We start from the raw sequence: 14250 nt of genomic DNA, 5'->3' as shown, positions 1-14250 counted from the left end.
GATTTGTAATTAAAGTTTGTAACATATTTAATAAGAAAAATCAAATTTATCATAAAATAGAAATACTTAAATGATTTTTTTTTTTTTTTTTTAAACTACCATTAGATGGTCTGATAGTAAAAAAGTAAAAAAGAATCTAAGTTTACATAGTCTCTCGAATTCGAGTTCAAATGACCCCTAATAAAAGTGATCACTGAAGCTCTTACCTGATCAATAGTTTCAAATTAATCGATGACTTGATCAATTTTGAAAAAAAAAATTCACTGTTTGATTGTACAGTACAATATGTAAGCCAATTTGTACTTGAAAATGATTTTGAGATTTTAAATCAATTATTTTACAATATGAACCTTTTTTTAGCATATTAAAATATTGAAATATAAAAAAAAAATCGTGATTCTATTTTATAAATATATGACTTGATCTATTTTGATATAATAAAGTCAGTTTTATGAATAACGCTACAAACCTTTTTCACTTTTTTTTTTTTTTTTTAACTAACCAATTAACAAATTTTTCATAAAAACTACATTTTTCTGATAAGCTTTTTTTCAATAATCTCTACTTAAATAAACCATACCAAAAAAAAGAACCCTACAATAACAAGTTGCAATATCATTTCAACTTTCACAAAATCCATACAAAAATCAATATAATATCCTGAACCTTGTCACTGTGAGTGATAATAGAATACTAAAAATTTTCAATGTATACAGGATCAACATACTTATTTGGAAATTTATTTATTGGGTTATGCATCAAAAGATTTACACAAGAACAATTTTTACCGAGGGATTTTGGTGCCAAAAGCAATGAAGTTTACACTAATATCATCAGATAAAGACCATCTTCCTGTTAAGGGGTTGTACTCAAATCCTGCCATCTCTTTCACCTGTAGTATTCAAACTCGTAACATTATAACATATACAATCTGGAAGCACATTTGTAGCCAAGACAATATGCATTTCGCTTACATTGATCGATGCTCGTTTTAGTATTAGTACTAGCTCTTCTGGAGTAAGAAAACTCGACCACTGATGTGTACCTTTAGGAAGCTGTCAAAATCACATGTATACCTACAATTTAGCAAACTATGACTGACCCGCCAGTATCACAATGTTATTAAAATGCAACATTAGATGTGATCCATTTTCAGATGGAAACTTAAAGACAATTCTGATAAAGCATAAATAAGTTTAGGGTTGACAACATGCACACTTGATAAAAACAACCAAAGATACTTATGGCTTAAATGAGTAAAAGAGTAATACCCAGTGGAGGATGTATTCTGCTGCAACAATGGCAGCTGCATATGCTCTAATAGAACGGTTAATTGTTGAAATCACAGTGGCTCCATTTGGGACAGTTAATGATGCCAAAGACTTGCAGAATTCAGCAGGATCTGCCACGTGCTCAATTACCTTCAGTGAAAATGATCAGCGTATAAACAAATTGGCTTCAAATCACAAACAGTTCCACGGACTTGACAAGTGTATGAACAAAAGCAAATCAAAGAGTAACCTAAATTCTCAAGATGACAAGTATCTAGTTGCTTATTTCTTAGATCATTAGAGAAACTCCTTATTAATGTCACAGGAGGTTTCTTGCATTATTATGTTGGGGTAAAAGTTGAAATTTGAAGCTATATACTACCAATATCCCCTGTGGGCTTCTGGATTCAGTGAAGCAACTCAAGCAGCATCAGGCTGAAAGCAACCTGAATCAAAGCACATATGTTGATGACCCAGGTCAGCTCAAGGTTGATACCGATGATATATTTTCTTCAACGGTTTAAGAGGCATATAAAAGGACATGATGACCAAAACCTTGTGAAATTTATAAAATGCCATATCCAGAAGCAGTTCTCAATTCATACTCACCTTTGTACCACTTTATTGTCTATTGGGGAATTAAAAACTTCATTATAGCTAAATGAATAGATCAGCTTAATTCATCTTTCACGTGCTAGTTGTATTGAAGGATGTATGATTTCTAGGGTGGCTGCCGATGCTGAAACAGTAAAGTTCAATTTTTAATTTTTATATATATTTACTTAAAGTATATTTTATTATATACTAAAATGCTTCTTATCTAATAAAGCAAATATTTTATTAAAGGATTTAAATGAGAATTTCCTATTCCAATTAGAAATATAATAAAAAATTTTGCCCTTTAAATCAACAACCCCAATTTATTGATTTATAAGGAATGGACATTATTAAAGGGCAAGAATCCCCATTCCATCCCTAATTAAGGTATGAAATCCTAATTTCATCCTTAATAAAATATAAAAAAATATATATATTCCACAATTAGATAAAAGATAATTTATAACACAATTAAAAAAATAATAATTAAATAATTATAATCGATGTTTATTTAAAATTTAAATGTTAAGTTTACCGTACCAATGTTGAGAGCTATGCCAAACATCACATGTCCTCCAACACCACCAGCTCATAATAAAACGGTAGAAAGTTGATTGCACAAAACAATTCTTTGACAATCATGGTATGTTTTCCCGCCATTTGTGACCTAACGGTGAAATCTTTTATCACAAGAACTGGTACACATTTGTAAATCTATAGTTTCTAATCTCAACCGGGCAATGTCGTCGGGAAGTGCAATGGCAAGCCATTGATCAAAAAGCTTTACCATAAAATCTTTTAGGCTCCGTTTGGTTCACATATTGGGAAAACTATTTCCCAAAAGTTTTCCAAAAAAGTTAACTTTATTTCGCCTATTTTCAAAATAATTTTCTGAATTATTCAATTTCCTTTAATCCCCCTAAATTTGTTAATTTAACTAAATAAACCCCAAATTTTTTTTTTAAAATTGACAAAAACACCCCAATAACCCAAATTTACCAGATTTCAGTCACCGCTGCCGAAAACTGGCCGGAATCTAGTGTAATGGCGCACTACCGACTGAATCTAGCCGATAGTGCGCCGATCTAACCCTTTTCGGCCAGATCCACGTTGGATCTAGCCGAAAAATGCTAGATCTACGACCAAAGATCTGGCCGTAGACAGTCGTCAACAACGGCCAAGATATCGATGCGACCAGATCTGGCCGGAAAAGGTCATGTCAACTCACGACCGACAAGATCGAGCCAGTCATGCGCCGATAAGGCAACTCCAGCCACCCTCCAACAGTGGTGGCCAGCTGTCCGTATTTATGAGTGGATTGGGGGTATTTTTGTTAACTTTGAACATTTTATTATAGAGGTGTTTAGTAAATAAATAAACATAGGAGTATTTATGTTAATTTTCAAAATTCTACCTCATAATACCCACCCAATTTAACTTTTTTCAAAAGATTATTCTAAAAACTACCCAATAATGAACCAAACAGAGCCTTATTGTTTTTGCAAAATTACTACTACAATATATATTTGAATAAGTAATCTTTTATACATTTAACAAGTAATAATATCACTATATTTTTTTTTCTACTATTAATGTAAAAAATTATTTTTATATTACCATGTGTATCATTTTACACTATCAATAAAATAATGACAAATTAAAAGATTATTACATCGATACAAACATTTATTTTCTATTTATGTTTTTTACTAAATATTTTAAATTTGAGGGTAAGGTTAGCCAAACACCTTATAATGAATTCCATTTCATTCATGATTTCTTGTTATAACCAAACATGGGCACCATTATTCGATTTTCATTTTTATTCCATTTTTTTCCCTATATCATTTCATTTTGATAAAGCAAACATCACCTACAAAAGATGGGAATGCATGGAACAATTGACTGTTAGTGATTCACAAAGTGTATGTGTGCAAATTCCGGAAAACAAATACGGAGACAGCGAGAGAGAGAGCACCTCTAAAGCAATCACAGCATCAAACTTCCTCTGTTCCTCTAAAAGCTTTTCTGTTCATTAGATTGTGTACACATTGTAAATATAAAAACGAACAAATGGCCCATAAAAAACATGAAATGAAGAAATAACAAAAACCTCGTAACCTAGTTTAATGTCAAAGATCAGATTCAATCAATTTCTAATCCAAGCAATATCCATGTCATTAAAAGATGTATAACAGCATTTCAACTCTAGCAGAAAGCATATACCAATATGATACTCAATCGAGCTTCTGATTTAATTTCACGATGAATACTTCGACTATATTTTACACTTGGTGAACCATTAACTTCAAGGGCACTACTGATAGATTTGAAGCAATCTCTAAAGCATCGCATAACTTGGCTTTTTAGTAAAATTTCCCCCAAAGTACTGGACTCCAGCCTAAATGTGCCAAGAAAAAGGCTAGCGTTTTCCAGTTTTAATGGTATTCACTACTCATAAAAACTATACCAGATCATGATATCAGAGGAAGCAAATGAACAAAATGAAGGGGCATCCTTGTACTAAGTTTTACACACCAAGGATTTCACCATCCACTAAGAAATATGTAAAAGTTTGAGAACAGAGAAGCAAAATACCAGCTGTTGTGCAACAGTATTCAATAGTCGAAGTCTCTGGATCCAGGTCCTGTGCAATAAATATCCTAATTAAGATCTAAAGTATAATCTGCATAAAGAGTGAATATACTATATAATTTCAAATATTAACCTTGCCAGTTAATATGATAATGCTACAGAAACATAATTCATTTTAATCAAATTAGAAGCAGAACTTCAATAATGATAATTACAAATTGGAGCTCGAGAATTATTTCCTGCAGCAACAATGTGTATCACATTCATCACCAAAAATTAATAATTAAATTCCAAAAGTTAGATATATTAAATATAAAATTCAATGACAGTAATTTAGCAAGGTATAAATAAGAAATGACCATACAGCATGAACACGGGCAATCTTGACATTTTTCTCCACAGCATCAATGCCAGTTACAGTAGCTCCCATTCTTGCCAAAGGCTGAAGAAGAAAAAGAAAAGAATTAACAGCTAAAGACCACTCTTAATAAAAACCATTTTACGATACAATGAACATCAATTACCAAAGAAAGTAAAACATCAAGATGTCGATTAATAATAGAATAATATCTCTACATGCCGTTGTGATATGATGCTATCAACCAGTTGTCATTCAGTTACCAGCTGATATTGCCAGTAATATAACTCATCATAAGAAATGACCCATGCTAAGCTACCTGCCATTGGAAGGGTCGAAAATCTCTTCATAGAACACAATCAGTAATTTTACAATGCAAAACATCTATGGACAGTCTTTTTGGGGTCCACTGTTAGCCGATTGGGTGTACGGATTAAGGTAGCAAACACTTATCCCAAATCCCCTATTTCTTTGTTTTAAGCAAGATTCATCCCTGATTAGTTATGCCATCACAAGTGACTTTGAAATAGCTATCACCCACAATGCCATTTCTAATGAATAATTTTAACTTGCCCAAATAATTCTCTTAAAAGCAATGGTGAAGTCTCACAATATCCAAGTTGGTCCAACATTGAAGTTAAGTAAACTAGATTTCTCTCATATAGCTGCTACATCTCATCAAGCTTAAGTATTAAAAAGCTCAAATGCAAGCATGAAAGGTATTACTATTACATATAATCACCACAGTGTTCTTTCTTCCTTTTATACAAGCTAATTCTATACATGAAAACCTTCATAGGAGAGATGGTGATTGAGGACAAGAAAAGCTGCAGAATAGATTAATAAGATTTTAGAGCATTGCTCAAAACAAAAAAGAAGAAACATTATATACCTCTGAAAGAATTCCACCTCCACAACCAACATCAACAAAACTTAGTCCTTCAAAAGGCCTAGCGGAGTAAGGATCTTTTCTGAAACAAGCAAAAAAAATAAAAATCCAAAGGCAAGAATAGAAATTTCAGCTAAATCTAACAAATATAAGCAACGCTAAATTAAGGGTATCAAACAGAGGCCCTAGCATTCATACTAAGTCCTTAGACGATACACCAAAATCGCCACTCCATAATTATTTGCTCATTCCTTGTGGCGTAATGGATACGAAAATAAAAAGGGCCTTGATAATAACAATATCAATGGCAAGCTATACGTAAAAATATATATACTATACTAACTCATGAGGCAGATAGTATGAATTCCTAATGCATTGAGTTCCATTCAAATTCCAACGCATACACCCTTTTTTAAGGAAAAACTATGACATCATTGATTAAAAAAAAAATTACAAAAGAGAGAACAAAGTTGTCCACAAAATTTAAAATACAACTAGAGGGTTATGAAAAGATCTATACAAGATAAGTTATGGACAACTCAAAAATCAATACCGATAGCATAAATTTAACCCCAAACCCTCCCCAATCTAAGTGAATAAACAAAAAGGCTCAATGTTAAGCTCACAAATCACTAAAGAACAGGTTTTTTAAATTCAACATGCTAAGAATATTTAAAATGCAACAAATTGGACAAATGTATTTACCCACCCAAAAAAAAAAAAAAAAAAAAAAAAAAAAAAAAAAAAAAAAAAATTGAAATAAAGATACCTGAAATGTCGACAAAGAGTGGAGCGAATGAAAGCAAGTCTGGTAGTTTTCATGGCTGCAATGGTTAAAGGGTCCTTGATAATCCCACCTAATCATAACATAATAATACAAACGATAAGTTAAAAATGTAGTAATTGAAAAGAATAAGAAGAAAAAACTTCAAAAACGAACCAGGTGTCAGCAATGGCGGAAAATTTAGCGAGTTCGAGATAATTTAAAGAGGAGGAAGGTGAGTGGTTGTGGAGTTTATTGGGGGTAATTGTGGAATTACAAGATTGGGAAGGCGTTGTTGAAGTATCAGACAAAAATCTGAGATTGAGAAGAGGTCTGTTTCTCAGAAATCGTAGTTGCCTCATTAACAACTTTGGAAACATTTCTTTTGATTGATGGGAAAATAATGATACCACTCTCAGTTGTTGATGAAGCTGAGTCTCAAGCCACCGCCATTAACATTCAACTCAAACTGTTAGAAGCAGCGTCGGTCTACTCTTAAAAATAAAAAAATAAAATAAATCTCACAATATTTAACGACAAGGGTATCTATCGATGGTGGAATATTATATATTATTGAGAATATTGTATTAATAAGAATATAAATTATCTATAATTTAGTTAAATTAGAATAAATTAATAGATATCTTAATATGTTTAGTTGAGAGGAATAAATTGATAAATATATTATGTAGATTATTAAATTATCCTTCTTTTTTAATATTATTATCATTGGTTGAATTATTTTTTAACCCCTATATTTGATATTTTGATAAAACACTCTAACAACAATAAAAGTTTAAATTTTAACAAAATCACCTTTATCCACCCAAGCCACTGCCGATCGCCAACCACCATCGCTAGCTGTGACCTATAATGGCTTGAACAACACATGGCCGGCCAGATTCGACCAGTCGTGTGTCGTTCTGACACGGCTATCGACATGCAGCAGTGGTGGGCAATGGCCGACGGTCGGCCATCGTTGGTGGTGGCTAGATTCAACCATTTGTCTTGGGTAATTCGGTGTATGTGCAAGGGTAATAATGTCCTAAAAATATTGTATATAAGGATAAAATATTTCATGAATATTCTTGTAAATTGTTTTCAAAACAAATGTATTATTATCCAAAAATTTTAATAGCTAGGGATAAAACTGTAATAAAATTAAGATTACCAAGTAATCTCAGAATACCTAAGAAAATGGTGGCATTCAGATCACCACCTATATAACCAACAATGATTACTATTGTATTGGATAATTACCGGAATCTTATATTATTTAACAGTCAAACATGATAATGTTAGTAACATTACTAGAGTAATGAGAGATAACCCCTAACCAAACATCCCCTAAAAGGATTTAAAAATTGAAAAACTTACTTTGTAAAAATAAAATAAAATAAAAAATCAATACAAATCTGAAAAAATTGAGCTTGACAAATAGCTTTAGATTTTAGTTTCTTTTTGTTTTGGTTTTTGTAATGGTTTTTTTGAAAGTATTCTTGATTTTTCAAAATGTTTAAAGCTTTTTTTTATTATGTATTTATGTTTTTAGGTTAAAGATTTGTGTTATTTATATTTTTCGAAATGTTTATTAGTTATTTTACCTCTTTATTTAAAAATAAGTTGTTAATAAATTTTAGTGTAAATTAGATAAGTTTAAAATATAATTATATTTTCTAAAAAATGAGGTTGGCAATTTTATTAATGCTTCACTTATGGAGGAAGAATATTGTGGTTACACGATGAAATTAAAATAACAAAATAGAAGAAACCTATGCTATGCATGGAAAAATAAACTTATATGTTACATGTACAAGTATCATACATTTTCACTTTCATCCATATATATCTAAATTTTTGAAACCTTCTAATATATCATTAGCAACACAATTTTGTATCTTGAAATCTACCGTCACCCAACCTTTCATGCACATAATAGCTTCAACAACACTTGGATGTAAACTTGATCTTCTATCGTCTAATACATGTCCACCTGCACTAAAAATTGATTCAGATGCTATAGTAGAAACTGGAGGCGTTAGTAAATCACGTGTCATGGCGGAAAGTACAAGATAAGTTTTTTCATGTGCTTTTCACCAAGCAAGAATATCAAATTGATCATTTTCACTCATAATTTCAAACAAGTGATCAATGTTTAAATAATTTGTAAATTCACCAAATGAAGAGCTTGAACCTATCGGTTATTTACCTTTAGTGAGGATAGAGAACAGACGTTGTCTACCTCTAGAGGAACTTGAACTTGAATCTACCAGCTATGACGTATTTGTAGTGTTTCCATATTTGACTCCATAAATTGAATACATTTCAAGTAATGATTCCTTAAAGTCTTCTATTTTTAATGCTAAAGGGACCTCTAGATTTTCCAAAATAACTTCTAACAAATTAGTTACTCCTAATAATTTTGTCCTAGGATCCCTTACAGTAGCTAATACAAATAGTATAGGTGGTTTTTCCTAATATTTTCTAAATTTTTCTTCCATTGCTTTTGCAATATGTCCAAAATTTTCATTCATTCTATATTCCTTAAAAATAAAACTAATTTCCATTATACAATATAAGGCTAAGCAAGCTATAGGATAATAATAACCAGAACACTGATTAGTAGCATTATTTAAAGGTTCTAAAATATTCATTAAGGAAAATGCAATATTCCAATGATATTGATCCAATAAATGATCCTTTTGTTTTGTATCATAAAATTGTGTAATAGCATTTTTATAACCTTCACAAGACTTTAACATTAAATATGTACAGTTCCAACGAGGTTTTACATCAGCTTTCAATTTTCTCTTTTTTCATTTCATTTTTTTACACAGCCTATGATAATGTTGTAAAGGTGAAGGAGATGATGGAATAAAAGTAATTGCATGCCTAATGAGAGAGATTTCAGTTTGAACTAATTTTAATCCATCTTGTGCAATCAAATTTATTATATAACACACACATCTAATATGAAATAATTTACCTTCATAAGGTAAATTATTACAATGTAACATTAACTCAATAACTTTATCATTTGTTGTTGCATTATCAAATGTGATAGAGAAAATTTTATCTTTTATTTCATAATCACTAAAGATTGTAGTTAATTCTTCATAAATTGTGTTGCTAGTATGTGAATATTCTAAAACACAAAATGCAAGAATTTTCTTTTCTAGTTGCCAATTTGAATTTATATAATGACTAGTTGCACAAATATATCATAAATCTTGATTATTAGACGTCCATAAATCAGAAGTAAATGAAATAACTCCATTAAATTTCCTAAGTTCCTTTATAATATTTAATTTCATTTGTTTGTAATTTCTAATAATATCATATCTTAAAGTGTTTCTAGAAACTCTTCTAAAAACAAGTTGTACACTACTTTGCATAAACCATTCTAAAATAATATATCACCAAATGAAAAAGGCTAATCGGTTGCGACAATGTACCCGGCCATATAGTCTCTCATGTTTTGTTGACTATATGTGAAATTAGAAATTTCACCCATTGCAAAATTAGATGGAGATAGATTAGCAGATGAATACATACTGACGATGTTACCTTTTTGAAAACAATTTGTTTTTGCCTTCCTAAATGAGCTGGTGCATGTTTGCAATGATCTTTTGTATGCCTTTTGAGATGCCCGGTGCCACCCGAACTCACACATGAAAAAGTAGAACCACAATAATTGTACACTACACATCAAACAATTTCACCAGAAACTTTTTATTGTATTTGACTGAAATTCTCCCAAACCTTAGATTTTTTGCTTTCTTTTCTTTTCTAGGGGCTATGGATCTTCATTTGATAATCCATTAAGCAATGGATTTCCCTCATCATCAAAATACTCGAAAGGATTAAATCCATTTCAATTTGGATCCAATTTGAAATAAATTTGATTTGATGAAAGAAATTAATTAACTAATAATAATTGAAAAATATGAGAGTTTAATAATTGAAGAATATGTGAGAATTGAGATGAGATTTGAGAGGGAGATGGAGACCAAGGGGAGGGGGGTGCGCGGGGGCACTTATATAAGCCAGCCCACCCAAGTCCCAACGGCTACAATTGTAGCCGTTGAATATAGTCGTTGCAACGGCTACATTTGAATTTTTTTTATTTTTTAGATTTGTGGGCTATGCCAACACGACCCATTGCCACCTCTACCAAGGATATGAGTTTGAGTACAAATGAGAGAGTAAATTATGTTTTGGATTTAGCTCTAGGGTTTGCAATAATGATTATTGATTGTTGCACTATTCTCTCTCTCTTTCTCTTTCTCTTCCCATAACTCTCTTTATTTATGTCTTCACCAACCCTTGAAATAAATTAGAATCTTTGCTTCATTTAATGCACTATTATAGCTTTCTGCAAAACTATAGAACTTAGAGGAATTGTTGTTCCATTATCACGAACGGTAGTTCCTGACACTAACGGTCACTTTTTGTTCAAATTTAGCATTTGGAATGGTTTTTCCCCTATCACAAACGAGTATTCCTTCTTAGGAACGATCATTCCATCTTGGATTCTTTGAAGTTTAGAAAATTCCAGAACGATGAACGACTTCTTGGAATGGTGTCATTCCTTCTTGGAATGGCTTGATGAACTCTGGGAACGAGTGTTTTTCAAGGTCGTTCAAGTCTAACTCTTTGCTTTTTCAAAAACCTTGACTTGAGCTCAAATCTTCTAAGTCCAAATTCTTGACTTGATGTGGAACAAACATTCCTCTTATGAGACATGCATTCCTCTTTAGATCGCAAAATTGTGTCAGGATTCTAGGATGATGAATGATGTGGTGGAACTACGTCGTTCATGTGGAACGGTCTTGAAGAACTTCAGTTTGGTCATTCCTTCTTTAGATGGGTATTTCAGCCTTTTTGTCTAAGTCTTCAAATATGTTCAGAATAGGCTGACTGGACGGTTGTTTGGCTTGGAACGACTTGACTAGAAGGTTGCTTTATTTTGGCAAAATGATGAACGACATCATGGAATGATGTCATTCCAACTTGGAACAGCTTGATTGGGAGTTTTTCTTCAACAATAATTGATTGGAACAAACGTTCAATCTATGTGAATAGTCGTTCCACCTAGAAAATTGCATTTTCATTTTGGTTATGACTTATATCATAACTTTGCACATTTGTTAGTCCTTAAACACCCTTTTGATTAGTTTTGGCACATCAAAACAGATGAGAGTTCAAAAGGATTCAAAAGACTTGAGATTATTTTATCCAAAGAAAATTGTTAGTGATCCTAAATTAGTTGGCTATACAGATGCTAGGTATCTTTTTTATCCCCACAAAACTCGCTTGTAGACGGGATATGTTTCTATTGACAATGACACTACAATATCATGGAGCTCTACAAAACAAACATTGGTTGCTACTTCTTCTAATTATTTTGAGATTCTTGCGTTTCATGAAGCAAGTTGAGAGTGCATATGGGTCAGATCTGTCATCCATCATATCAAGAATACATGTAAGTTACCATGTACCTCATGTTAGTAAACGATCCACTAATGCAGCGGAAAAACAAAACATTTACAAGATGGATCGTTCCTTAGAACCAAGATCTAGGTACAAATTTACAGTTTATATATATTAAATAGGAATATGCAGATTTTAGTTTAGAGTTTAAGAAATCATACGCACATTTGGAGGCTCCTCCAACTTGTCTCTAAGCATATTTCACTACTGACCCAAGTGTAGGATCGAACCGGTGTAGTCCACACACAGATAACCTCAAGGAACTAAATAGGGATTTTCTAGATCCTCTTTAGCCTTTAAGAACCAAGTAGAAAACAAAGTGTATTTGATTTTAGCAAAAAGCAAAACTGGTGTGGAGAGTGTTTAAAGGGGCTGGAATTTTTCTTTCAATGAAATGAATGAGAGAATTAATTTATTTCACTTATAAGTGCACACTATAACCTATTCCATCATGGAATGGGTTTGGGCTCCAACCCAAACACTGCTTGTATCCAAACATCCCCTTTAAGATATTTTAATTTTAATTTATCATTATCTCAATTAAATTCAATTAATATATATTTACAATAAATATATATATTAACATTTAACAATAATGATAATTTATTTAAATATATGCGAACACATATTTAAATGTAATCTCACTTATTTAATTTTAATATCAAATTAAATAAAGGCTACGACCTCAACAAATTTAATTGCACTGTGAAATTACCAAAATATCATTTCACCTAAAAAGATGAAAATGCCCTTCTTCTAAACTGGTTCTTAAATTATCTTCTATGTGTGTGACCTGTAGGCTCCTTATCATACCAGTAGTGTGTAGTATCGTGATTAACATCAATTAATCGTCTCACTACACACAGACCAAGATTGGCCCTAGTAGGGCATCATGGCTACCCGATAGATTTGGATTCAGCGAAGCAACTACCTGTCAACGATATGGTTACTCTCGATATTGTGTTATCTCGACAAGACCGATACATAGAAATAGTGTCAACCTTCGGTTACTCTCGATATTGTGTATTCAGTTACTAGACTAATGACCTGTATTATAAACTGGATAGAGCAACAACTCAATCCCACTGTGACCACAATTTTAGTGTCATTGCCATTTACTGAATTGCGCCGTGAGATAACTTCTCCCGTACTTGGGAGTGATGAATCCTCTGTCTATCCACCATAGTCTTGATACACTCCTTAATGCAATCAATCACCACCATATTGACAACTTTGAATAGAACTGCGTTAGGCTAGTGTCAAACTACACCAATCAGTGCACAAGGCGTTCCGGTGATCTCAAGTCTAAGGATCACATGCACCACCATTCGTTAGAGGATTTGTTCCATAGACATTGGGGTTACCATCCATATGGAATCCTCTGGTGGGTCAGTCCAGTGAACTTGCCTACAACAAACACCCATATGTTGCACAAGGTTGTCACCAAACAACCTTGACAAGTGAGACCAGTCACTGCCTTTCGACAGGGTCGTTCAACACTATGATAGCCTTACCGTATTATCTGTGCCTTTTCCTTCAAAATAATACTAGGGCTACGGACGTTTCTAGGATGACCATCTTATGTGCTCATAGGGTTCTCACTATCAAGATTTGAAACACTTGATACCCTCATCACGGTTCTACCATTCTAAGGACATATACTAATACATATAATGATGATTTACGCGATATAGTATAAAACGCCTTTTATTGATCAATGAACATTATTACAATGAGTCAATTCTACAATAATTGATTGGCTCTAGGGCATCTACTTTAACACCTCAGATACTCCTACAATTATAAATAAAGACAATGTAGCATGTATTGCTCAAGTCAAAGAAGGATATATCAAAGAAGACAAGCTAAACATATTTCATTGAAGTTCCTTTACATTCACGAACTCCAGTAGAGTCAAGAGATTAATGTCAAACAAATACGCTTCAGCTATAATCTTGCATATTTATTCACTAAGACCTTACCGACATCAAAATTTGAAAAGTTAGTATATGACATCGGTATGTGGCAGCTTAATAAGTAACTATGTTAATTTTGCCATTATGAGGAGCATTGATCAAGGGGAGTATCGATTAGGGTGAGATTGGAAGTGAATATTGTACTGGACATATGTTTACTATACTTTTTTTTTCTTGACCAGGCTTTGTCCCACTAGGTTCTCCTGGCAAGGTTTTTAATGAGGCAATATGAAGCACGTCCAACACCACTTTACAGTTTTATTATAAAATTGTATTTTTTGACTTAGTTTTTTTTTTTCTTTGGTCCC

The 14250-nt window shown here is 32.3% G+C and overlaps 1 protein-coding gene across 1 annotated transcript; it reads right to left on the bottom strand.

The window, feature by feature from the left end:
- Positions 1-595: 595 nt before the first annotated feature.
- Positions 596-6992, bottom strand: LOC116116092 (ubiquinone biosynthesis O-methyltransferase, mitochondrial). The gene is given in 10 exon segments (XM_031402203.1): positions 596-892; positions 975-1055; positions 1272-1421; positions 3847-3896; positions 4467-4515; positions 4828-4905; positions 5714-5792; positions 6480-6542; positions 6544-6567; positions 6651-6992. Coding segments are annotated over 10 exon segments (885 nt in total). The 5' UTR covers positions 6854-6992; the 3' UTR covers positions 596-784.
- Positions 6993-14250: the final 7258 nt, after the last annotated feature.

The sequence above is a fragment of the Pistacia vera genome, unplaced genomic scaffold, assembly GCF_008641045.1.
Source record: "Pistacia vera cultivar Batoury unplaced genomic scaffold, PisVer_v2 Contig1229, whole genome shotgun sequence".
Classification (NCBI taxonomy): domain Eukaryota; kingdom Viridiplantae; phylum Streptophyta; class Magnoliopsida; order Sapindales; family Anacardiaceae; genus Pistacia; species Pistacia vera.
This window is presented reverse-complemented; position numbering and strand designations above follow the sequence as displayed.